This window comes from Bufo gargarizans, chromosome 8, assembly GCF_014858855.1.
Source record: "Bufo gargarizans isolate SCDJY-AF-19 chromosome 8, ASM1485885v1, whole genome shotgun sequence".
Classification (NCBI taxonomy): domain Eukaryota; kingdom Metazoa; phylum Chordata; class Amphibia; order Anura; family Bufonidae; genus Bufo; species Bufo gargarizans.
The window spans coordinates 174,597,378-174,623,568 of NC_058087.1; the positions used below are offsets into that span (position 1 = coordinate 174,597,378).

Sequence of the window (26,191 nt, forward strand, 5' to 3'; positions counted from 1 at the left end):
ACATACATACACTTTCCACAACCCCTCTCATCCTATTTGCTATCATCTTTGCATATATCTTATAATCGCTGTTTAACAGCGTAATGGGCCGCCAATTCTTTAAATACTTTAAATCTCCTTTCTTAGGAATCAATATAACCAATCCTGCTTTTATACTTTCATCTGTCACCACATTATTCCACATACAGGTCCTTCTAAAAAAATTAGCATATTGTGATAAAGTTCATTATTTTCTGTAATGTACTGATAAACATTAGACTTTCATATATTTTAGATTCATTACACACCAACTGAAGTAGTTCAAGCCTTTTATTGTTTTAATATTGATGATTTTGGCATACAGCTCATGAAAACCCCAAATTCCTATCTAAAAAAATTAGCATATCATGAAAAGGTTCTCTGAACGAGCTATTAACCTAATCATCTGAATCAACTAATTAACTCTAAACACCTGCAAAAGATTTCTGAGGCTTTTAAAAACTCCCAGCCTGGTTCATTACTCAAAACCGCAATCATGGGTAAGACTGCCGACCTGACTGCTGTCCAGAAGGCTATCATTGACACCCTCAAGCAAGAGGGTAAGACACGGAAAGAAATTTATATTTTGGCAAAAGTCTCAGCTTTTAATATCTGCATTTATGACTAGCCAGTATAGTCAGTGGTATATCCGTGTGGTGCATTTTTTCTGTGATTTATGATTATATTTTCATCCGCACAATGCTCCGTTTTGTGTAGGATGCCTTTGTGGTGCATGTGGACCGCGCCGACATCCTCCACCGTATGCAAAATATTTTTTGCTGGGGATAGTCGTTTGCTGCGGTCCACATGCGGTGGGGCTGCTCCCCCAATGAAAAACACGCTACAGTGTTAGGGGTTGAGCAGCTCCCCCAGATTTGCCACTATATTTCTGTGTTTCAGCCTGGTTCATTACTCAAAACCGCAATCATGGGTAAAACTGCCGACCTGACTGCTGTCCAGAAGGCTATCATTGACACCCTCAAGCAAGAGGGTAAGACACAGAAAGAAATTTCTGAACGAACAGGCTGTTCCCAGAGTGCTGTATCAAGGCCCCTCAGTGGGAAGTCTGTGGGAAGGAAAAAGTGTGGCAGAAAACGCTGCACAACGAGAAGAGGTGACCGGACCCTGAGGAAGATTGTGGAGAAGGACCGATTCCAGACCTTGGGGGACCTGCGGAAGCAGTGGACTGAGTCTGGAGTAGAAACATCCAGAGCCACCGTGTACAGTCGTGTGCAGGAAATGGGCTACAGGTGCCGCATTCCCCAGGTCAAGCCACTTTTGAACCAGAAACAGCGGCAGAAGCGCCTGACCTGGGCTACAGAGAAGCAGCACTGGACTGTTGCTCAGTGGTCCAAAGTACTTTTTTCAGATGAAAGCAAATTTTGCATGTCATTCGGAAATCAAGGTGCCAGAGTCTGGAGGAAAACTGGGGAGAGGGAAATGCCAAAATGCCTGAAGTCCAGTGTCAAGTACCCACAGTCAGTGATGGTCTGGGGTGCCATGTCAGCTGCTGGTGTTGGTCCACTGTGTTTTATCAAGGGCAGGGTCAATGCAGCTAGCTATCAGGAGATTTTGGAGCACTTCATGCTTCCATCTGCTGAAAAGCTTTATGGAGATGAAGATTTCATTTTTCAGCACGACCTGGCACCTGCTCACAGTGCCAAAACCACTGGTAAATGGTTTACTGACCATGGTATTACTGTGCTCAATTGGCCTGCCAACTCTCCTGACCTGAACCCCATAGAGAATCTGTGGGATATTGGGAAGAGAAAGTTGAGAGACGCAAGACCCAACACTCTGGATGAGCTTAAGGCCGCTATCGAAGCATCCTGGGCCTCCATAACACCTCAGCAGTGCCACAAGCTGATTGCCTCCATGCCACGCCGCATTGAAGCAGTCATTTCTGCAAAAGGATTCCCAACCAAGTATTGAGTGCAGAACTGAACATAATTATTTGAAGGTTGACTTTTTTGTATTAAAAACACTTTTCTTTTATTGGTCGGATGAAATATGCAATTTTTTTTAGATAGGAAATTTGGGTTTTCATGAGCTGTATGCCAAAATCATCAATATTAAAACAATAAAAGGCTTGAACTACTTCAGTTGGTGTGTAATGAATCTAAAATATATGAAAGTCTAATGTTTATCAGTACATTACAGAAAATAATGAACTTTATCACAATATGCTAATTTTTTTAGAAGGACCTGTATACTCATGTAATTGTACCATATCATTTGCTATCACGTTCCACATTCTACTATAAAACTCCATCGGCAATCCATCCTCACCAGGTGTTTTGTTTTCCGCCGCTCTGCTAATCACTTCCCATATCTCCTCTTTTCTCACATTCTTCATCACACAGTCTCTCTCTATTTCACTCAGCTTCTTGTCTATTACACTCAGCACATCTTCCTCCAAAACCTCATCCCTCCATTTTTCTGCATACAGTTCGTCATAAAATCTCACTACCTCTTCTTCTATTCCATCTCCACTCACTTCATTTCCGTGTCCTCCATACAATACATCTATACCCTGTTTCCTCCCGAACACTTAAAAATAAATAAAAAAAAATAAAAAAAAATGTGAGCACTTTTCATCGAACTCATACTCCTTCCTTTTTCTAACAGCATCTCTTTAATCTCTCTCTTAACTAAAATGATATCTTCTTCCACATCCATACCCTCACCTCTCGACTTATATAAAAAGGCTAATCGAGCGCTAAGCTTAACAAAAAAATTCCTTCTTCCTGCTGCTACCTTATAACCTAAGTTCTTAAAGAAAATTTCGTTTTTTTTCTTCACCCAGTCCCACCACATACATACTTTCTCAAAGTCGTTCCTCTTTCCGCACCACCATTCATACTGTCTTGCATACTCTGTTCGTACATCCTCATTTTCCATCAGGCTTACATTTAACCTCCATACCCCTCTTCTGTATTTTATTTTACTATTCATATCCAACTCACACATTCATGGTCTGAGAAAATAAGTTTCTTTCGAAATTACCTTTTTGGAACTATGTTTTGTGACACAAAACAGTAATCTATCTTAGATTCTACCTCCCTACTTTCTGTATTCATACTTACGTTACATAATTTCTGCACATCTCCTAAACGAAAATCACTTACCAACCCCAATAAAGCTCACCCTGACACATCCACTGTTTCTTTACTTACAGTTGCAAGAAAAAGTATGTGAACCCTTTGGAATGATATGTATTTCTTCACAAATTGGTCATAAAATGTGATCTGATCTTCATCTAAGTCACAACAATAGACAATCACAGTCTGCTTAAACTAATAACACACAAAGAATGAAATGTTACCATGTTTTTATTGAACACCATGTAGACATTCACACTGCAGGTGGAAAAAGTATGTGAACCTCTAGACTAATGACATCTCCAAGAGTTAATTGGAGTGAGGTGTCAGCTAACTGGAGTCCAATCAATGAGATTGGAGGTGTTGGTTACAGCTGCCCTGCCCTATAAAAACACACACACCAGTTCTGGGTTTGCTTTTCACAAGAAGCATTGCCTCATGTGAATGATGCCTCGCACCAAAGAGCTCTCAGAAGACCTACGATTAAGAATTGTTGACTTGCATAAAGCTGGAAAGTGAAAGAAAAATGCAAGTTGGTTGTGCACACCTCATATGGAGTATATATACAGAGGCTTCCTTAAGTATAGTAATAGATGTTTTATTTGTACATATAAATATAGAAATGTATAAGAACAATATACTGTAATAAAATAATTGTGTAAAATCACCAATATCCAAGATATTGACCAATGGGGGTCTTGGTAAATGGTGACCGTAGTGCAATAGAGGCTATGATGTGGTTCGGTCCCTGTAGTGAATATCTCAAATAAAATAACAATAATGCAATTTGATCAAAATTGATATTAATAATATTATCTGTGCCAAAAACGAATAAATAAATAAATAAATAAGTTCACCTATAGTGCAATTGATCTATTACAATTAATCCACAATAACGCCACAATATATCAGGTGCAGGGGTGGGTGAGCCTGCAAAGAAAAAAAAGGAGACTGGGAGCTCTGCAACGCGTCTGGTGAGAGAGGACCCCCAGCCAAACATCATTCATCAGCATCGGACCCCTATGTCCTCAAGAGCGCTCCAATTATTTGCCTGATGCGGCACCTGATTACTATTGTGGCGTTATTGTGGATTAATTGCAATAGATTAATTGCACTATAGGTGAACTTATTTATGTATTAGTTTTTGACACAGATAATATTAATAATATCAATTTTGATCAAATTGCATTATTGTTATTTTGTTTGAGATATTCACTACAGGGACCGAACCACATCATAGCCTCTATTGCACTACGGTCACCATAAACCAAGACCCCCTTTGGTCAATATTTTGGATATTGGGGATTTTACACAATTATTTTATTACAGTATATTTTTCTTATACATGTCTATATTTATATGTACAAATAAAACATTAATTACTATACTTAAGGAAGCCTCTGTATATATACTCCATATGAGGTGTGCACAACCAACTTGCATTTTTATTCATTTTCTACTTTATAGACAGGGTGTGTCTATACTGGTTGGAGCACCCACTCCATATGCAACAACTAGGTGAGCCATCACAACCCAATATATTTTGTTCTTATAAAGCTGGAAAGGGTTATAAAAGTATCTCCAAAAGCCTTGCTGTTCATCAGTCCACGGTAAGACAAATTGTCTATAAATGGAGAAAGTTCAGCACTGCTGCTACTCTCCCTAGGAGTGGCCATCCTGTAAAGATGACTGCAAGAGCACAGCGCAGACTGCTCAATGAGGTGAAGAAGAATCCTAGAGTGTCAGCTAAAGACTTACAAAAGTCTCTGGCATATGCTAACATCCCTGCTACCAAATCTACGATACGTAAAACACTAAACAAGAATGGATTTCATGGGAGAATACCACAGAGGAAGCCACTGCTGTCCAAAAAAACATTGCTGCATATTTACAGTTTGCGCAAGAGCACCTGGATGTTCCACAGCAGTACTGGCAAAATATTCTGTGGACAGATGAAACCAATGTTGGGGGGGGGGGGGGGGGTATGGTACCAGCTTCTCAGATGTATATACCACTAACATTTATCTTTAGCGCATCATTTTCTTGATGCATCCTTTTTCTACACAGCATTTTTAAAAACAACATTTCTCAACACAAAGGGTCCTTTGGAGAGGTCATTTGGTCACAATGGCTAATACGTAACCTGTCTCGATGACCGGAAGTCTCGCCATGAGCTCCAACACTTAAGAAACTTGTATCTAGTTCAATTGTTATAACTAGATATCTCCTCAAATTTGCAGATTTGATCCACTTTCTGGATCCATTCATGATGAGTAGGTGGGTCTCTGCTGAGCCAGTGAACTGGGACTAACGCTTTTGCTGCCGCAATTAAATTAGTGGCTAGGTTTAGTTTGGATGGTTTGTATGAGGTCGATGCTTTCGCTAGCACTATGTGCTCTATGTTTAGTGTTAAAGATGTGCAGACCTTGTTGATTGTTTGTTCTATATGGGACCAGTAGGTGGCGATCACTGGGCATGTATACCAAATATGGGATAGCGAACCTTCACCAGTCTCACACCTCCAACAGGCGTTTGTTTGGGAAAGATTATGTTTAAAAAGGAACTCAGGTGTCCTGTACCACCTGGTCAGTATCTTGTAGTGGTTTTCTTGTAGCCTTGGGAGAAGCCTTGTGATGTGGCTAGAATTGTTTTTACTTCAATGTCTGAAAGTGTGATATTCAATTCCTTTCCCACTCAGCAAGAAAAGCTGGTTTTATAGCAGTCTGTGGGGAGCAAATTTGAGCATATAAGTTTCCCACTCTTCTCGATGAAGCCTGATCTGCTTCTAGGAGAGTTTCAAATGGGGTGAGTTGTCTATGCAGTGCTCCAGACAAAAAAAAATGACCAGGAGCCATTGGCTCCTAAACTAAAAAATTTAGGAGCCAAATTACATTTTTTAGTCGCCAAATTTAAAATGCATATAATAAAAAAAAAAGGACTTTGAGAAGATGAGACGCAGGTCACAGTAGTGAGCCAGCACTACATATAGGAGAAAACAGCACCACATACCTCTCACATCCAGGGACATCTTCTGGGGGACAAGGTGACTAAAAATGGCGAATTGCGTGGTTTACAGTTTTTTTTTTCTGTTACGGCCTTCACCGAGCGGAAATAGTTTTTTAGATTTTAATAGCTCACACTTTTTGGGGCGTGGCGATATGTAATATGTTAATTCTTTATTGTTTGTAAATTTTATATGTAAAACTGGGAAGGGGGCCATTTAAACTTAGTATTTTGGTGTTTTTTTTGTTTAACTTTTTATTTAATAACCATTTCTTCCCTTAGGACTAGAACCTGGATCTTTTCATCCCTTGTGCTATTCACCCTGATAGAGATCTATCAGGGTGAATAGGATCTCACACATCTCCCTGCTGCCCTGTGCTCTGTGCACACAGCAACAGGGATCTGAACATGGCAGCCAGGGCTCCAGTAGCGTCCTGGCTGCCATGGTAACGATCTGAGCCCCAGCAGTGTAATCTGCCACTGCCACCAATGGAGGGGATGGGACCCTGTGGCCACCATATAACAATGGGGGGGGGGGGGACTTGTGGCCAGTGATAATGGGGGGGGGGGGACTTGTGGCCAGTGATAATGGGGGGGGGGATGAGGCTTTGGGGGGGCGCACTGCATCACCAATGAATGTAATTAAAGAGGACCTTTCGTGGGTCCAAAGAATATTAACTTATTAGTAGTAGGTTGCATAGAGCGGCGCCCAGGGATCTAAGTGCACTTACTATTAGTCCTGGGCGCCGCTCAGTTCACCCGCTGTGGCCCCCGGTAATTTCAACATTCAGAGCAAGGAGGAGGAGACGCCAGTGTCTGTCCTTCCCCCTGACAGCAGCGCTGACCAATCACAGCGCAGAGAGAGGGAGAAAAAAACAACTCCCTCTCTCTGCGCTGTGATTGGTCAGCGCTGCTGTCAGGGGGAAGGACAGACACTGGCGTCTCCTCCTCCTTGCTCTGAATGTTGAAATTACCGGGGGCCACAGCGGGTGAACTGAGCGGCGCCCAGGACTAATAGTAAGTGCACTTAGATCCCTGGGCGCCGCTCTATGTAGCCTACTACTAATAAGTTAATATTCTTTGTACCCATGAAAGGTCCTCTTTAACTCCTGTCGGCAGCGGTATAACAGACCCGGCACCCGGCCTCAATAACAGGGCATGCGATCTGTGGCACCTGAGTGGTTAATTACCGCAGATCGCATGCCCTGTTATTGAGGCCGGGTGCCGGGTCTGTGATACCGCTGCCTATACTTATGTTTTACATTCATTGGTGGCGCAGTGGCGACAGCTCCTCCCCTCCTCCTCCCTGCTATCTGCCCATTGGTGGTAGTGGCGGCCGCGTCACAGTGGAGAGGGAGGGACTCCTTCCTTCTCCACTGACTGTGCTGTGCTACTGAAGAGAACATAGGCTGCCCAGGATCGCTGCGGTACAGTCGCAAATGGCGACAAGACTAAAAAGTCTTGTCGCCATCTGCAAATTTTAAGGCGCATTGGCGACCGTTTTGGTCGCCATCTGGAGCCCTGCTATGGATTGAGAAAACCGCAAGAAATCTCTCCATTACTTTACGAAAGTGTGCCAAGTGGAGGGCGTTTATATATGGGACATTGAGCAACCTTAGCAGTTCTGGGTGTGTCGGGGCTTTGTTTAGTGTGAAGAGGTCAGTTAGAGAATGATCTTTCAGTTTATCCCAGAGTTCTAAGTATGGGGAGTCTATATTTGGGGTGGGTGCTAAGCTCTTTCTCAATGTTGACCAGACTTTACATGTGCCTTTTAGTAATGGTTTATATTTTGCATCCCGAAGGATTTTGTCAGCTGGCCACCAGAGGATTTTTAACGGTGTCGTTATTGAAGCCTGGACTAGATGGATGATATTGATTTCTTTGTTGCTTTTCACTAGTTCCAGCCAGTTATTTATGTGTATTGCCTTGTAGTACGCAGTTATGTTCGGCATGCTTATTCCCCCTGCTTCTTTCCTTCTGGCCAAGAGTGAGTAGGCCAGACACAGCCTCCATCCCCTCCAGAGAAATTTTGAAAGCCAAGATCTAAGTGATGCAAAGAAAGTTGTTGGTAAGTCTATCGGAATCATCGAAAGCTTATATATTATTTTCAGCATTATGTAAGTTTTAAGGAGATTCTTCCTCCCTAACCAGGATATATATGGGAAATCATATTCTTGTAATCGTTTTTTGACCTCCTGTAGGAGAGGGGTGTAATTTGAAGCGTATAAGTCAGTGAGTTTACCTGGAAGTTGGATATCCAGATACTTCAGGGAGCTGGAGGCCCATGGGAACGATGATTGTCTCCTTATTTCGCGGAATTTGTTTGGAGGGAAGGTGATATTTAGTATTTTAAGACGTTTACTTTGAAAGAGGAGATTACACCGTATTCTTTAAACAATTTCATCAGGATTTGTAGGTCTGAGGTGGGGTCAGACATTAAAAACAAACGGTCGTCTGCAAAAGCAACACACTGAAGTTTAAAGGATCCAAGTTGAAAGGAGTTGATAGGGTGCCATTCACTTTTATGCGAGCTGAGGGTTTGTCGTATAGCGTGAATATGGTAGATATAAAATTCTGCGGAAAGTTGAACTTACGCAGAGTAGCCTCCATAAACATCCAATCTACCCTATCGAACGCTTTTTCAGCGTCGATCCCTAAGAGTGCCAATGGGCTTTTGTGTTGGTGTGCTGCGTGTATGATATGCAGGAGTCTGCGTGAATTGTCACACCCTTCTCTCCCTTTGACAAAACCTGCTTGTTCTGTCCCAGTAAGGTGCTAATACGCGTGGTCATTAATTTAGCCCATATCTTTAGATCCAAATTTAGTAGTGAGATGGGACGATAATTTTCGCATGCTTGAGGGTCTTTTCGTTCTTTATGTATTAATGTTATGTGTGCTTCTTGTGCTTGTGGGTATAAGGAACCTCCTGACAGTAACTGGTTGCATAATGTTGTGATACGGGGAGTTAGAACATCACAGAAGACTGTCAGGAGGGGGAGACGGTCAGGTCCTGGGATTTTTCCCGGGGGGGGGGGGGGGAAGCTGAACATGATTTTGCGTATTTCTTTTGCAGTGATTGGAGTTAGCAGTTCGGAGGCTTCTTCTGCTGATATTGTGGGTAGGTTTAGGGTAGATAAAAAAAATTGTATCTGCTCTGGTTGGAGTGCATCATGGGAAGCTCTAAGGTTATACAAGCCTGAGTAATAAGTATGGAAGGCCTTTGCTATGTCAGGCGTTTGAGTATAAACTGTACCTTGTTTGGACTTTATTTTGTGGATGTATGTTTTGTCTCTGGATTTCTTTATCAGGGCTGACATGAGTTTCCCTCCCCTGTCTCCATGTGCATACAGTTTATGTCTAAAATAAAGTTGTTGTTTTGTGTGACGTAGATCCAGTATGTGTTTCAGATGGCGCCTAAGGTTTTTTAGTTCATTTAGCTTATCAGGAGAGTTGTTAAGTTTTAGTTCCTTTTCAGCTGTGTTTATGTTCGCTAGTAATGCGTCAATAGCTTTTTGTTTGTCTCTTTTAGCCTTAGAACCTAATGCAACTAGAACACCTCTGATGTAGGCCTTGTGAGATTCCCATAGAAGGGTCGGTTTGGTCTGGGGCGTGTCATTATTTTCAAATAAGGAGAGTAAATGTTCTCTGATGTAAGTTTGATTTTCATTTGTGTCCAGCTTTCGTTCAGCTTCCATATCCATTCTCCACGGGGGAGCTGAGCAAGGTGACATTGTATCGAACATGGAGAGTAATCCGAAATTGTGATGTTTCCTATCTGTGCTGATGAGAGTAGAGTTAAAGCTGAGGCAGACACTAGAATATAATCGAGTCTGTGAAATGAGTTATGGGAAGCGGAGTGAAAGGTATAATCTCTCGCTGAAGGATTGTTTAGTCTCCAAACATCCACTAACCTTAAGTCATGTAGTTTGTTTCGTAATTTCTCAATCTCTCTCGAATAAATTTTTTATTTTCCCTCTGACGAATCCTCTAGGGTAGTGATGGTGAACCTTTTCGAGACCGAGTGCCCAAACTGCAACCAAATACCCACTTATTTATCGCAAAGTGCCAACACGGCAATTTAACTTGAATACAATATAGTATATCTTTCATGTACTTTATCATATAGCTATAATAGCTTAATAGCCTACATTCAGTGCACTGTCTGTGCTGTTTATAGTGCGTCCTGTGCTGATGAATGGCAGGAAAAGTCTAAAGCATATTGGTACATCATAGGCTTTTTCCAGGGCGCAGGTGCCCACAGAGAGGGCTCTGAGTGCCGCCCCGTGCCATAGGTTCGCTATCACTGCTCTAGGGGATAGAGTGTCATATTAAGATCTGTAAATGTAAAAACACAGAGTTAAAAGCAGAGTGTGCTTGGCGTGCATGCTGTACCTGCGCTCCCTGGACTTTATGTGGCTGTCATGGCCCATAAAAGGTAGGAACTAGTGTTAGGGACCACTCATGAAGGCAACCTTGACGCGGTGAGTGGCTTATTACGCTTTGGCCAAAATGTACACCAATGCCTTATTCAACATCCAGCATAAAGGTAGGGCAGAGAGCTGGTTGCAGTGTGCGATTGCATTTTGTGTTTTTACATTTATATCTCTATTTCGCCACAGCAATCTGCACCTGCTAAGGGTTGTGCGGGCTGAAATTTTCCATATTTTTCTCCTTGTAGTACGTATTGGAGGCGTGGCGATCTCCAAGCAGTCAAGCACACCTGTCCAGTTAATCTGCCCCCTGGAGGCTGGTTTTAAAGTCAGTATAAAACTGAGTCTGCTTATACAGCACCTACCAGTAGCTATTAGGCTCCAGGAGAAGTATAAAGTGGGCTCAGCATGCATGTGAGTACTTGCATCCCTGGATCCGATGAAAGCTGTAATGGCACCGGACAGGGTTAAAAGCAGAGTGTGCTTGGCGTGCATGCTGTACCTGCGCTCCCTGGACTTTATGTGGCTGTCATGGCCCATAAAAGGTAGGAACTAGTGTTAGGGACCACTCATGAAGGCAACCTTGACGCGGTGAGTGGCTTATTACGCTTTGGCCAAAATGTACACCAATGCCTTATTCAACATCCAGCATAAAGGTAGGGCAGAGAGCTGGTTGCAGTGTGCGATTGCATTTTGTGTTTTTACATTTATATCTCTATTTCGCCACAGCAATCTGCACCTGCTTGGGGTTGTGCGGGCTGAAATGTTCCATATTTTTTTTCCTTGTAGTACGTATTGGAGGCGTGGCAATCTCCAAGCAGTCAAGCACACCTGTCCAGTTAATCTGCCCCCTGGAGGCTGGTTTTAAAGTCAGTATAAAACTGAGTCTGCTTATACAGCACCTACCAGTAGCTATTAGGCTCCAGGAGAAGTATAAAGTGGGCTCAGCATGCATGTGAGTACTTGCATCCCTGGATCCGATGAAAGCTGTAATGGCACCGGACAGGGTTAAAAGCAGAGTGTGCTTGGCGTGCATGCTGTACCTGCGCTCCCTGGACTTTATGTGGCTGTCATGGCCCATAAAAGGTAGGAACTAGTGTTAGGGACCACTCATGAAGGCAACCTTGACGCGGTGAGTGGCTTATTACGCTTTGGCCAAAATGTACACCAATGCCTTATTCAACATCCAGCATAAAGGTAGGGCAGAGAGCTGGTTGCAGTGTGCGATTGCATTTTGTGTTTTTACATTTATATCTCTATTTCGCCACAGCAATCTGCACCTGCTAAGGGTTGTGCGGGCTGAAATTTTCCATATTTTTCTCCTTGTAGTACGTATTGGAGGCGTGGCGATCTCCAAGCAGTCAAGCACACCTGTCCAGTTAATCTGCCCCCTGGAGGCTGGTTTTAAAGTCAGTATAAAACTGAGTCTGCTTATACAGCACCTACCAGTAGCTATTAGGCTCCAGGAGAAGTATAAAGTGGGCTCAGCATGCATGTGAGTACTTGCATCCCTGGATCCGATGAAAGCTGTAATGGCACCTAACAGGGTTAAAAGCAGAGTGTGCTTGGCGTGCATGCTGTACCTGCGCTCCCTCGACTTTTTGTGGCTGTCATGGCCCATAAAAGGTAGGAACTAGTGTTAGGGACCACTCATGAAGGCAACCTTGACGCGGTGAGTGGCTTATTACGCTTTGGCCAAAATGTACACCAATGCCTTATTCAACATCCAGCATAAAGGTAGGGCAGAGAGCTGGTTGCAGTGTGCGATTGCATTTTGTGTTTTTACATTTATATCTCTATTTCGCCACAGCAATCTGCACCTGCTAAGGGTTGTGCGGGCTGAAATTTTCCATATTAAGATCTGTGCCTACAATTATTGTACCTTCTGCAAACAACTGCAGGGTGTCCATTGCTTTGCATAGCCACGCCACTTGGCCTGTGTTGGGGACATAGAGGTTTGCGAACGTGAATCTTTGTGTACCAATTTTCCCTTTTAAAAACATTAACCTACCCTCTGTATCCATGTATGACTTAGTAAGAACGAAGGGTATTGAATGGTGCACCGCTATAGATACCCCTCGTGATGCTGAAGAGGCACTAGGGTTATGGTACCATGGTGTAAAGGGCGATTTAGGCAGTTTTGGGATGTGATTGACTTTAAAATGCGTCTCCTGTAGGAAGACTATATGTGCTTTGAACTTCGCATAAGGAGCAAAACATGGCTTTGTTTGTTGGGCGAGTTAAGACCCTTTGCATTGAGTGTTGTGATATTGCAATCCATCTGTGACTGCTGGTTTTGGATGCGGAGGGGGGGAGGTGGTCAAAGGTAAAGGGCGAGATGTAAACAGAGTTAGTGAGGGAAGTAGAGTGGGCACCGAGTTGAGAAAAGGGTGTTTTAGGAGAGAAAAAAGTAAAAAGAAGGAAGAGAGGAAAAGAGGATAGAAAAAAATGAAATCTGTGGCTAAGTTTCAGAAAGAGGATACCAGAGTTTATACTCCTCTAGATTTATGGGGGATGTATTAAGGAGCGAGGACAGTGCCTGTCCTGACCTGCAGTATGCAAGCTTATACATTTAGGAGGGGGTAGAGTAAGCCCTCCTGAGGGAAATAAACGGTTATTGATAAACTGACCCTTGAAACACGTTGGGCAGAGTTTCAGATAATATTTGTTCAGTATGTAACTAGTAGGGTGGAACAAGACTAAATTGTTAATGTACGGTTAGAGAAAGGAAGACCTCTAATATGCAGTGTTGGTCGAATATATAGCAGTGCTCGACGATGTGGGTATTTTCATATCATTAAGGTGGGGGGGGGGGGTAAGGTATGGGATAACATTCAGTGCATATATGGCAGATACCCCACAGGAGTAATTCTAATACTGCAGATGAATCAAACCATACTCTAATTGTGTAATGAGTATGACTGAGATCGATCCCTCTGGATCTACCTGATCTAATGATCTGTACCCCAGATGAGAAAAACATCTATACGTAAAAATGTTAAATGAGAACGGTGTCCTTACATCATTGAGATACTTTCTGCTGGCGTTTGGTATGTCCCTTGAAAAAATGGTGGAAGTGGTGGAGGTGGTATGGTGAAGGGGGGGACAGAAGGGGCGGGGTCCATTAACATTAAACAATGATGTTCTATACCATCAGTAAACATTTCTAATGTACCATGATATGAGTCACTTGTAATGTAAACATTTGTGATGAAAGACATTTTGAGCAGTAAATATGTTAACGTTAGTAAAACTGTTATAATCAATGGTTGACTTCGGATGACACCTGGTATATCGCCTAGTAAAGTTAGAGGGGGGTGGATCTCAATATAGAACAATGCTCAATGACCAATATCGTTCTTACAACATTGAGAGACTCTAAGGAGGGAGGGGAGGGGGCGTATAAAACAATGATATTCTATACTATAAGTAAACATTTCTATTGTACTGTGATATAAGTCATTTGTTATGTAAAACATTTGCGATGAAAGACATTTTGAGCAGTAACTATCTTAACCTTAGTGAAACTGTTATAATCAATGGTTGACTTCGGGTGACATCTGGCATATCGCCTAGTAAAGTTAGAGGGGGGGGGGGGGTGGATCTCAATATAGGACAATGTTCAATGACCAATATTGTTCTCACAACATTGAGAGACTATAAGGGGTGGCTATCCTTTTGAAGAACTGCGTGAGGAGCAGGGCGATGGAGGGATAGGGTCTACACACAATAATGGTCATAGAAGCAGTAATAGTTTTCCCTATGTTGTAATGTAATTGCCTTTGTAATAAATGACCTTTGTTGGTAGTTTACTAATTCTCTGATGGTCCGCAATCACTTTGAACAGCCATAGGGGAGGTGCAGGAGGAGCGGGGGGAGGAGCAGGGGGGGGGGTTCATTCTCAATGTCGTTTAAAGCAATAATCTTAGATATATTCCCCAAAAGTGAGAGGGAGAATCAGGAGGGGGATATGGGATGGGATAATATTCAGAGCATATATAAGTGATACCTCAAAATCGTAATTCTAATATTGCTAATGAAACAGACTATATTCTAACAGTGTAATGAGTATAACTGAGATTGAGCCTTTTGGATCTACCTGATCCAATGATCTCTACACCAGATGAACAATATGCCTGTGAGGAAAAAAAAGAAGAATAAGGCAGTAACATAACAGTACAACCGTATAACATTGAGGGCTATCTGGTGTAAACTATCACTCATGGACATACCAATGTCAGAGTGTTAAAAGATAACTAATGGTGGTTTAAGTCCCATTCAGGCAGGATCATGAAATTTTCCACGCAAATTTTTCTCAGGCGGAGGAAATTTGTTCTTGGATGCCTGCTGCCACGGAGCTTGTGTTGGGAGCGTTGGTAAAGTGGCTGGTGCTGAAATCGGCTGCCATGATGGAATAACGATCGGATCCAAGTCCAGATGGCGCCAGGACTTTTGAAGATCTTTTGGTGTATGGATTCAAATCCTGCGGCCGTTATAGATCACCATTAAGCCAAAAGGATAAAGCCAGGAGTATACTATGTTCTTCTGTCGGAGCTTTTCCAGAAGCGGTCTGAGGAGCATCCGTTTTGCTAAGATGGAGGGAGCCACATCCTGGTAGAAAGCAAGCTCCACATCAGCATATCGAATGGGAGCCTTCTCCCTTGCTGCTCTCAGGATCTTTTCAGTGTCTGTGTAAAACAGAATACCACAGATGACATCCCTCGGCAGGTCTGTTGGAGAGGGTAATGGCTTGAGAGATCTGTGGATCCTTTCTATGGTCACGGCCCTTGCCGCGGTCTCACCTAGTAGATCGCAGAAGAGTTCATCCGCCACTTTCCTCAGAGAGTCCATCGCCCAGGACTCGGGTAAGCCTTTTATTCTAACATTCCGCCTTCTGTTCCTGTTCTCCTGGTCCTCTATAAGTGTTAACGCTCTGTTTAGGTGAACTAGGTGATCCGTAGCTTGTGTTTCTAAGGCTTCTGAGTGCGCCATTATATCTGCACACGTGTTCCCCAAAGCCTCCACCCGCACTCCGATACGTTTAATGTCCGACTTGATCTCAGATAAATCTGATAGGACTGGACGGAGTGCTTGGGTAATTGTCGATCTAAAGAAGTCTTTAGACGAGGCAGTGAGCTCTAGATCTCCATGCTCATAATTACTGCCACTGAGCTGATTTGTCTCCTCCACGCTCTCCACTGCCGCTGCGTCTTCAGCCGCCATTTTTGGCGAGCGGGGCTGAGAACTCTGACCATTTTATAATCTCTGGAGGGTCAGTTTGTTAGCTTGCAGGGACTGCTTTGCAGGAGCTCTCTGCTCACACGTCTTTCTCCATGTGCAGTCAGGCTCCGCCCCCTTACTGTGAATGTTTACATGGCGTGTTCAATAAAAACATGTGTGTTATTAGTTAAGCAGACTGTGATCGTCTATTGTTGTGACTTAGATGAAGATCAGATCACATTTTATGACCAATTTGTGCAGAAATCCATATAATTCCAAAGGGTTCACATACTTTTTCTTGCAACTGTATATCACAATTCATATCCCCCACTATTATTACAGGCGTTCTACCCTGGATAAAAAAACTTAATTTTCTCAAACCAAATTTTACGCTCTTCTCACCCGGTCGGCACATACACATTAATAACACAAAATGTAACCCCCTGAAAAACAAGATCTGCTGAAATACATGCTCTTTCTTCTATAATCAAATAACTGTCCAGGGATATCTGGTTTCCTTTGATCAAAATGGCTACTCCATCATTCTTATTTACTGAGCTTCCTGACCATATGGACCTCCCATGTGACCATTCTTCCTCCTCATCAAGCCCGCATTCTTGTAAACAAATTATAGAAGCATTCTCCTGAGCTAAAAAAATCCAAAATGGCCAAATAGAAAGGTTATTCAATATTATGTTAGGACAATCAGAAAACTTTTTGTCACCCTAATGATAATGATCTAGGTGCGCAGGTCCACCCAAGCCATCCAACAGATATGAAGCAACTTTGAGGCGTATTGGCTCTCAGTCAGATGAGCACTGGTTTTGAATGTCTCATAGTGCAGAAGGCTGCCACTATAAGGTGTGCTGACTGTATCTGTATCATGGATAGATTGTTGGCTTGCACATACCCGGCTTTTGGCATATAGCCTTTGTGTGGTTGTCTATTGTATGTCATATGTAGGTAATAAGAGTCCAAGATGCATCCAGATGTCCTCCCCATGCTGTTTCTAAACCATTTTGGTGGTGTTTCTATCAATTTCTAACCTTTTTCTGTAAACCAGACACCCTCTCCTCTTCAGAGCAGGGGGTGCCTGGTTTAATGCTTGGGTTTTCCCATAGAATTCCATTGTGCTCGGTAGAGCACCCGAGCACTTTGGTGCTCGATCAACATTAACAAGCACCTTTTTAATAAGAGCATCCCTTTTTCTTGACTAGATTTACTGTGACATATTCCATGTATACCATAATGGCCATCTTTATTGAGAAGACAATTTTCTAGACCATTTATCAATACATTTTTGGGTGTTGAACTCAAAGAGGTGTAACATGTTTTTTCAAGTCGAGCCACACTTTATCAATTAGAATCAGACCATTCCAGTGTAGAATTGTTCCTTATATGTATTGTCTACATTTCAAAATGTTCCACCATGTTCAGTGAATATACAGTATGTGTGTGTCACGGAAGTTTTTCCTACTTAAACCCCCGATACAAACACAAAATGGTGGATATGTCACCAGCATCACGGAGGGTTGTCAGAATCCAGCATTTCCAGGCCTTGCTGCGAGAGATGCTGCATTCTGCTGTTGCGGGCACTGGCAGAGGATTTTCCACCCACAGCAAAACAGGTGCGTGTACTAATCCTACCGTGCCTGCAAAAAGAGGGCGGTTTGAAGATGTGTCATTTCGATATAAGATCATTCTTGCAGCCAACCCATCGACAGCCGCCCTCCGGATCCAGCTTTAGGGAACGCCTAGACCACAGGAGTCCGACTACATCAGGGTTAACGGCCGATGTGGACGCTCTGAGAAGCAAGGAACCCCTTGACTACAGGGTGTACAGGCTTGACCTGTGGCCAGCGCTTGCACAATTTGCTGTGGATCTCTTGGCTTGCCACTCGTCGAGTGTCCTGTCCAAAAGGACGTTTAGAGCAGCAGGGGGGATCGTGACCGATAAGTGCTCTCTCCTAGCTCACGACAGTGTGGACGACCTCACATTTTTTAAAATGAATGAGGCATGGATCTCGGAGGAATTCAACCTGTGATGACCATGTGTAATTGAATTTCCTCATGCCAGCCCACACATATCCGCCACTACCCAGAACAAAGAATGGTCCTTGCCTTATCTATATATAGCGGCATAAAAGGCCTTTTATGTCAGATGAATGCCTAATTTTTGGGGCCTGTACTGGCCTGATAGTTACATATTTGACCTGTGACTGCCTAATGCACCTCCAGCCACAGAATCCAAAGGTCTTTGCTGTTAGGTGAATGGCTATTGCCTAATTTTTGGGGCCTGTACTGGCCGTCAGTTACATATTTGTCCTGTGACCGCCTAATGTACCTCCAGCAACAGATTCCAAAGTTCTTTGCTGTCAGGAGAATGCCTATTGCCTAATTTTTGGTGCCTGTACTGGCTGACAGTTACATATTTATCCTGTGACCGCCTAATGTACCTCCAGCTACAGAATCCAAAGTTCTTTGCTGTCAGGAGAATGCCTATTGCCTAATTTTTGGTGCCTGTACTGGCTGACAGTTACATATTTATCCTGTGACCGCCTAATGTACCTCCAGCCACAGAATCCAAAGTTCTTTGCTGTCAGGAGAATGCCTATTGCCTAATTTTTGGTGCCTGTACTGGCCTGACAGTTACATATTTATCCTGTGACCGCATAATGTACCTTCAGCTACAGAATCCAAAGTTCTTTGCTGTCAGGTGAATGCCTATTGCCTAATTTTTGGGGCCTGTACTGGCCGACAAATAATTTTTTTATCTGTAGCCACATAATCACACTCCTGTCTCACTCCTCTGCCTCTCATTATGGTGGCATAGAAACCGCATTCACCATAAGGACCTTTTAACGTCACAGGGTCATGTGACTGTGACCCCTTATACCCTGCATTGTGCCCTCTTACCACACCCTGTGCAGTGCCCCTAGTCATTCCCTGTACTGTGCCCTCCTATACCCTTTTATACGGTTGCGGTATGGTGGTGTTATCCTGTCACTCTACAGAGGTATTATCCGGTCAATGTATGGCAGTGGTATCCAATAAATGGATGGCCATAACTGTATCCCTTTCCCTGCCCATGCCATACTTTTTTAGACCTGGCATGAGCGGGAAAAATATGCAGATTGCGGTGCTAAGGATCTTTGCGCCACAATCTGTGTCAGAACATAGATGTATTTCTATATAATAAATGACCACCAAATTGTAATATTATTCGATTGTAGGGCTAATATCTTTATATTATATAGATTCTAGTGTATTTTACTGTGCCCTGTATTTCCCAGTAGAAAATGATCCTTGGGAAACACAGTCCTCATCCCTAACCACCAGGACCAGGTAGCGCTCTGTCAGTGCATGGTGGCCTCCCCTCTCCGCCACGCTGCTCCGCTGTATACTGGTGGTTATTCTGACACTAGGGCTGGGTTCACATCCTATTTTTGCCATCCATTTAATGCATACCAAAAATGTATGCGTTAACAGATGCCTCAGACTGACGCCATGCAGTGGCATCCGATCACCATACAGTTCCATGGTAGAAAAAAAAATTACGTTAACGTATGCATTTTTTTTATTGGACTCTTCAGCATACAAAAACGTGGAGTGATGCACATTGGTATACGGCAGGGCACATTTTTGAGAGTTTTCCATAAAAATGGCCCCTGATTAAAATACATATTTTTAATGGGAATTTTTGCCAATGATCCCCCTCTGGCATATCACTGTCCATGTTGTGGGACTATTTGTGTACTTCTAGTAACTGTTTGCTGGCTGCAAATATGACCTGAAGTTTTTTTAGGTTCGCCTTCCATTAAAGTGAATGGGGCTCACAGCGAACACGGTTCACGAACATTTGATTGCGAACGCGTGTTCGCGAATCGTTCCGTCTGATCTTCATCCATCACTAGTGTTGAGGACTATGTGTCAGCCTGTAGTACCTGTGTACGAGCTAAGGTGACACATACTCGGCCTATCGGATCTCTACTTCCGTTGCCCATCCCGTCCAGACCATGGACTCACTTATCCATGGATTTTATCACTGATCTACCTAAATCTTCAGGAAAGAAAAATATTCTGGTGGTATACGGACGCCCCGGCAACAGTCAGTGGTAGGAGATCTGTGAGACTGGCAACACGTGGTTTGATATGACAGGCTTTCCTTGTGGATCAATAGGTGTCTGTGTTGTTTATGGTAATAGCCACACTCCTTGCCTCAGAGTATTGCTTATGTGGTCATTTAACCTTCCTTATTTATAGTTTTTTCTCCCACTATACTGTGCGGTTTATATCTCTGTGCCTGTAAATTGTTTGTGGTTGGATCTTGGCTGAGTTCCTGGTTGCTTCCATAGCCTCTTTGAAGTTAAGTCTTTCCTTTCCCTTTTGTATTTTGTTTTTCCTTATTGTTTGTATTAGGCATGAAGTAGACTCTTGTTCGTCCTTCCTTTTGGAGGAACAGGTAGTCTAAACCCTGCCATTAGTACCAGGGTCCTATAGGGCTAAATAGGACTCTAGGTATTCCTGCGTATGAACTCACTTACCTTTGGGGTCTGTTCATACTGGTAGTCAGGATTTTGGTTAGTGTTTTCACTATGAGGTGTCCATCTTCCTTCCCTAGTTCTCAGGCCTGATTCCCTGTTTCCCCCTTCCCTCCTATGCTCGGTGTGGAGTTTCCCTCCCACACCAAAGCATGACAGTTTTTGGTGGAGCATTTGGCTTTTTGCTAACATAGTAACATCACTTTAAAGAATGAAACAATACATAAGTTCATCTTGTTTAGCCATATTAGTCTGCAATGTTAATCCAGAAGGAATACGTTTTCCCAACTCCAAACATGCCAATCAGAATAAAGGATCCTTTCCAAAGATCTAGCAACCCTGACTTGCAATATTGCTAAACTCAAGAAGAACTGTCAATCATCCGAATGGGTGGAGAGAATTGGGACCTCATATATATGGTGACTCCGGAGCTTGCTTAGTGTACTGCTAAGCTTGTTCTGGATCTGCAGAGTAGTGATTTAAAGGGGTTCTCTACTTTGGCTATATTGATGACCTATCCTCAGGATATATACTCTATATCAGATTGGCAGGGACCAACTGCCAGCACTCCCACGATCAGGTGTTTAAAGAGAGCACATTGCTTATAAAAGCGCCGTGTTCTCTTCTCATTTTACCTGCTCAACTTCAATATTGCAGCAGCAAGCAGGTGAAATTACAGTTCAATCATCCCATTCACTTCAATGGGACAGTTTCGTCCTATTCACTTGAAGTAGACAGTAGGGAACTGAATAAAAACACGGAAGCTTATCCCTGGTGTAGTAAGTACATGTTACAGTGGAAGACTATGCATACATTGAATTGTATGGGTATGATTGTGCCAGTATATACCACTATGCAACAAAATAATTTTTCTTTTGCTTTACAGAGAGGGTACAGGATGAAATTAAAACACATCTTAAACCAGGACAGTTGCCGACAGTAGAAGATAGAAAGAAAATGCCTTATACTGATGCAGTGATACATGAACTACAAAGGTTTGGCAATATTGTTCCACTGAACCTGCCACACACGACTCCAAAAGATGTGTATTTTCGGGGTTACTGCATCCCAAAAGTGAGTTTAGTAAAGAAAATTACCCTATAATACCTCCTAACAAGTATGCAATGAATGTTAATGAAAGGGACCGCAATGGGGTCCACTGCTATCCCAATAAATTACAGAATATGAAAATTATATAGTAAAAAAAAGAGATAACTGATGATTTATTTTTCACAGGGTACAGAGGTTATTCCATTGCTGACATCAGTTCTGTATGACAAGACTCAATGGAAAACTCCATATCAGTTTAATCCCAATCACTTTTTGGATAAAGATGGAAAATTTGTCCGAAATGATGCATTTATGCCTTTCTCAGCAGGTTTGTAATGACCATGAAATAAATAATTGCACAGTTAACTTTCCCTGACCTCATGACTATATTAACAATGGAAATAATAGGGCACATTTATTAAGAATATTGATTAAGGGTCCATTCCCACGTCCGCAAAAGGGTCCGCACCCGTTCCGCAATTTTGGGCTGGGGGAGAAGGAGGAAGAGGAGCAAGAAGAGCAGGCTTTAAACTTTTCGGGGATCCCTGGTCTTGTCCGTCCATGGCTGGGTTGGAGAAGAACAAGGACGGCATTCTCCTGGGTGATGAGCAGGAGCCAATTTAGTGTAAATGGGGGCCTTCATGCTCTAGTGTTTGAAAAGTGACCCCGCATAAAAAGCATAATGGTCAAGGACCTGTACTGGGTGGCAACGTACTTTAACCCCTGGTACAAACACAAAATGGCGGACATGTTACCAGCATCACAGAGGGCTGTCAGAATGCAGCATTTCCAGGCCTTGCTGCAAGAGATGCTGCATTCTGCTGTTGCGGGAGCCAGCAGAGGAATTTCAACCCACATAGAAATAGGTGGGGATACCAATTCTACCGCACATGCAAGAAGAGGGCAGTTTGAAGATGTGTTGGTCACTTCGGATATGAGATCATTCTTGCAATCAACCCATCGACAGCCGCCCTCCGGATCCAGCCTCAGGGAACGCCTAAACCGACAGATGTCCAACTAGATCGGGTTAACGATGTGGACGCTCTGAGAAGCGAGGAACCCCTGGACTATTGGGTGTGCAGGCTTGATCTGTGACCAGAACTGGCACAGTTTGCCATGGAACTCTTGACTTGCCCCTCGTCCATTGTCCTGTCCGATAGGATGTTCAGCGCGGCAGGGGGGATTGTGACCGATATGAGGTATGGATCTCGGAGGAATTCAACACCTGTGACCACCACGTTTAATTGAATTTCCTCATGCCAGCCGACACATTTCCGCCACCACCCAGAACATAGAATGGTCCTTGTCTTATGTAAATACAGCGGCATAAAAGGCCTTTTCTGTCCGGTGAATGCCTAATGTTTGGGGCCTGTACTCCACTGGCCTGCAGTAGAATTGTTATCCAATGTCCGTCTAATATACCTCCAGCCACATAATCACTTGATCTTTTCTGTACGGTGAATGCATAATATTTGGGGCCTGTACTCCACTGGCCTGCAGTAGAATTGTTATCCAATGACCGTCTAATATACCTCCAGCCACATAATCACTTGATGTTTTTTGTCCGGTGAATGCCTAATGTTTGAGGCCTGTGCTCCACTGGCCTGCAGTAAAATTGATATCCAATGACCGTCTAATATACCTCCAGCCACATAATCACTTGATGTTTTCTGTGCGGTGAATGCATAATTTTTCGGGTCTGTACTCCACTGGCCTGCAGTAAAATTGCTATCCAATGACCGTCTAATATACCTCCAGCCACATAATCACTTAATCTTTTCTGTCTGGTGAATGCCTAATATTTGAGGCCTGTACTCCACTAGCCTGCAGTAAAATTGTTATCCAGTGACTGTCTAATATACCTTACAGGCACATAATCACTTGATCTTTTCTGTACGGTAAATGCATAATTTTTGGGGCCTGTGATCTAACTGGTCAACAGTAAAATTGTTATACAGTGACCGCCTAATGTACTGTACCTCCAGCCACATAATCACTTGATCTTTTCTGTGTGGTGAATGCCTAATGTTTGGGGCCTGTACTCCAGTGGGCTACAGTAACATTTTTATCCATTGACCGCATAATGTACCTCGAGCCACATAATCACTTGTTCTTTTATGTCAGATGAATGCCTAATTTTTAGGGCCCGTACTCCCATGGCCTAAAATATAAATTTTCTAGGCTCCAGCAGGGCACATTTTTGAGAATTTCCCTTTAAGACGCATAAAAATGGCCCCTGATTTTTGTGGGAATTTTTGGCATTGATCCCCCTCTAGTATGTCACTGTCCATGTTGTGGGACTATTTGTGCACTTCTAGTAAGTATTTGGTGGCTGCAAATATGACCTGAAGGTTTTCCAGGTTACGCCTGCCATTAAGGTAAATGGGGCCCGCCGCAACTTTGTGAATATTTAATCATGTTCGTGCGTTCGCATTCGCCAACTGTCCCAGACGATGTTTGTCAATTACTAGTCTTACATTCAGATCTTGTTCTAAGCCAAAAATAGGCGTAGAAAATGGTAAATGAGACGGGCCTGCTATTCATGAAGATCAGCATCAGCACTGGAGAGCACATTATACCATCCCAACAGAGCCAAATATTACAGTCCATCAGAAAATACTTCTGTCAGCAGCATAAAATACATCCCAAAAAACTTCCACTGGCCAGCTATGAGGAGGTCTCAGGCCGCCCCCTGGGCATCTGCCCACCGGGAAATTTCCCTGTAAGGTCTATTGCCAATCCGCCTTTGCCTACAAAACTAATGTTTTTATCTTAAAATGACATGAAACACATGTGGTTCAGTTATTCTATTCTGTTTCTGCAGGAAGAAGAGCTTGTGCTGGGGAAAGCTTAGCCAAGATGGAACTTTTCCTGTTCTTCACTGGACTTCTTCAGGCATTTACTTTCTATCCACCACCAGGAGTTTCCAGAGAAGATTTGAACCTCGTTCCCAGCATTGGATTCACATTGGTCCCCACACCATACAAGACGTGTGCCAAGCTAAACTATTAGTGCATGCAGAACAAGCAAGACAACAGAAAAGACAATGCTGCTGTTGATTATATTTTTTTATCAGATTTTATGTAGTAGTTTTTTTATGTCATTTTCACATATTTTAGGGTAAAACAGGTATGTTATTCAATCAAAGAATGCACGACTGTATAATCATGGTGCTGATTACCCAACAAATGTTTGGTATTTTATTGAGGGATCAACTCTTGTTCGTGGTAATAAAAATGTATAAACAGCGTATGTGCTGCAGGCAAACTGAACCTGTATGGGATCGAACAATAGTATTTCCCATTGTTTCTTCTCATACTAACCAGCCTCCAATTATCTTAATGTACCTTAGTTTCAGTGCATTGATAGCTTTGCTAAAATGTATCTCCACCCAAAAATAAAAACTGAAATATGTAAGATCCCAGAACGCCCTTTGCTTCTTTAAGTAAATGAATACATACTGGTAAATTCAGGATACATTGAGGCCCATCCACAAGCATCTATTAACCAATATATGATGATATAAATCAGTTGACAAACGTTTATGGGCAGGTAACAATATACTGTCAAGAAAAAGAAGTAAGAAGTGTGTTTCTAGATTGCTTTTCTTGTATAATTCTGTCTTCTGGAGTGTACTCACACTACATTATTACATGTACCACAAATACTATACGGAGTGCTGTCCAATTCTACTAGTTGAGAAATAAAGACTTGATGGTGCTCTTGATTCCTTATGTGTAGTAACTACAGTTTGCGTGGTATCAATCTTTTAGGCTCAGGTTTTTATTCTCCAGACTCTTAGCTTCTTAACTTGGGTCCTTCATCCCCTAGGCTTGCAGTTTCTCTGGAGCGAGGAGCCCTACACAGGTTCATGCCACCGAATAACAAAAGGGAAGAAACAGCTGTCATGGGGTAGACACAGAAATAGTGGAAAAATTTTGAACGGGCCCCACCACAAAACTAAAGTCAACCTGGAACAGCTTCCAGTGAGAGACAGCGCTCCAAAAAGTTATATAGCTTATATGTTTATTGATTTCTCCATTAAAGTGTGCACTGTGTACATTAGTGGCAAAGTTTCTGGCCCTACATTAAGCTGAAAAATCATCATCACAAATATTTTACATAACATAGTAGATATTACAAAGAAAATATTAAACGGGTATAGGTACATGGGTGCCACCCTGCTGTGAACACGGTTCCTCCTCATCATCCTTCTCCTCCTCCTGCTCCAGAACTGTGCCCTGGCTGGACAGTTGTGTACCTGGCCTCTGTTGGTGCAGAAACCCACCCTTTGAGCCAGTTGTGAATTACTGGCCTGATAACCGTCGAGATTATCACTCTTCCTCCTCCTCTTCCTCCTGTGCCACATCCTCTTCCATCATTGCCCAAAGTGTTTTTTCAAGTAGACATAGAAGTGGGATAGTAACGCTGAGGATGACGTTATCGGTACTGGCCATGTTGGTGGAGTACTCGAAACAGTGCAACACGGCACACACATCCCGCATGGAGGCCCACTCATTGGTGGTAAAGTGGTGTTGTTCTGCAAAGCGACTCACCCGTGCGTGCTGCAGCTGAAACTCCACTATCGCCTACTGCTGCTCGCACAGTCTCTGTCTGGCATCGGTCTGTTGTTCCATGCCCGTCCACAGCTCCTGCGTGGTGTGGGGTTTTTCCCCCAAGCAGATGAGTTTCAAAACAGCCTGCATTTACCCAGTGTGCAGTTAGGGAGATATAATTTCCCTGTCCGTGTTTACTGGTCCACGAATCGGTGGTTATATGGACCTTGCCACAGATGGCGTAGTGCAGTGCACACCTGATTTTGTCCGCC

The 26,191-nt window shown here is 43.0% G+C and overlaps 1 protein-coding gene across 1 annotated transcript in view; it reads left to right on the forward strand.

Annotated features, from left to right (window-relative positions):
- The window catches only part of LOC122945064 (cytochrome P450 2K1-like), a 60,924-nt gene extending 35,841 nt beyond the window's left edge, over window positions 1-25,083 (forward strand). The window contains exons 7-9 of the mRNA XM_044303899.1: window positions 21,200-21,387; window positions 21,550-21,691; window positions 24,188-25,083. Coding sequence (XP_044159834.1) covers window positions 21,200-21,387; window positions 21,550-21,691; window positions 24,188-24,375 — 518 coding nt within the window. The 3' untranslated portion in view covers window positions 24,376-25,083. The remainder of the gene's footprint in view (window positions 1-21,199; window positions 21,388-21,549; window positions 21,692-24,187) is intronic.
- The last annotated feature ends 1,108 nt before the right edge of the window (window positions 25,084-26,191 follow it).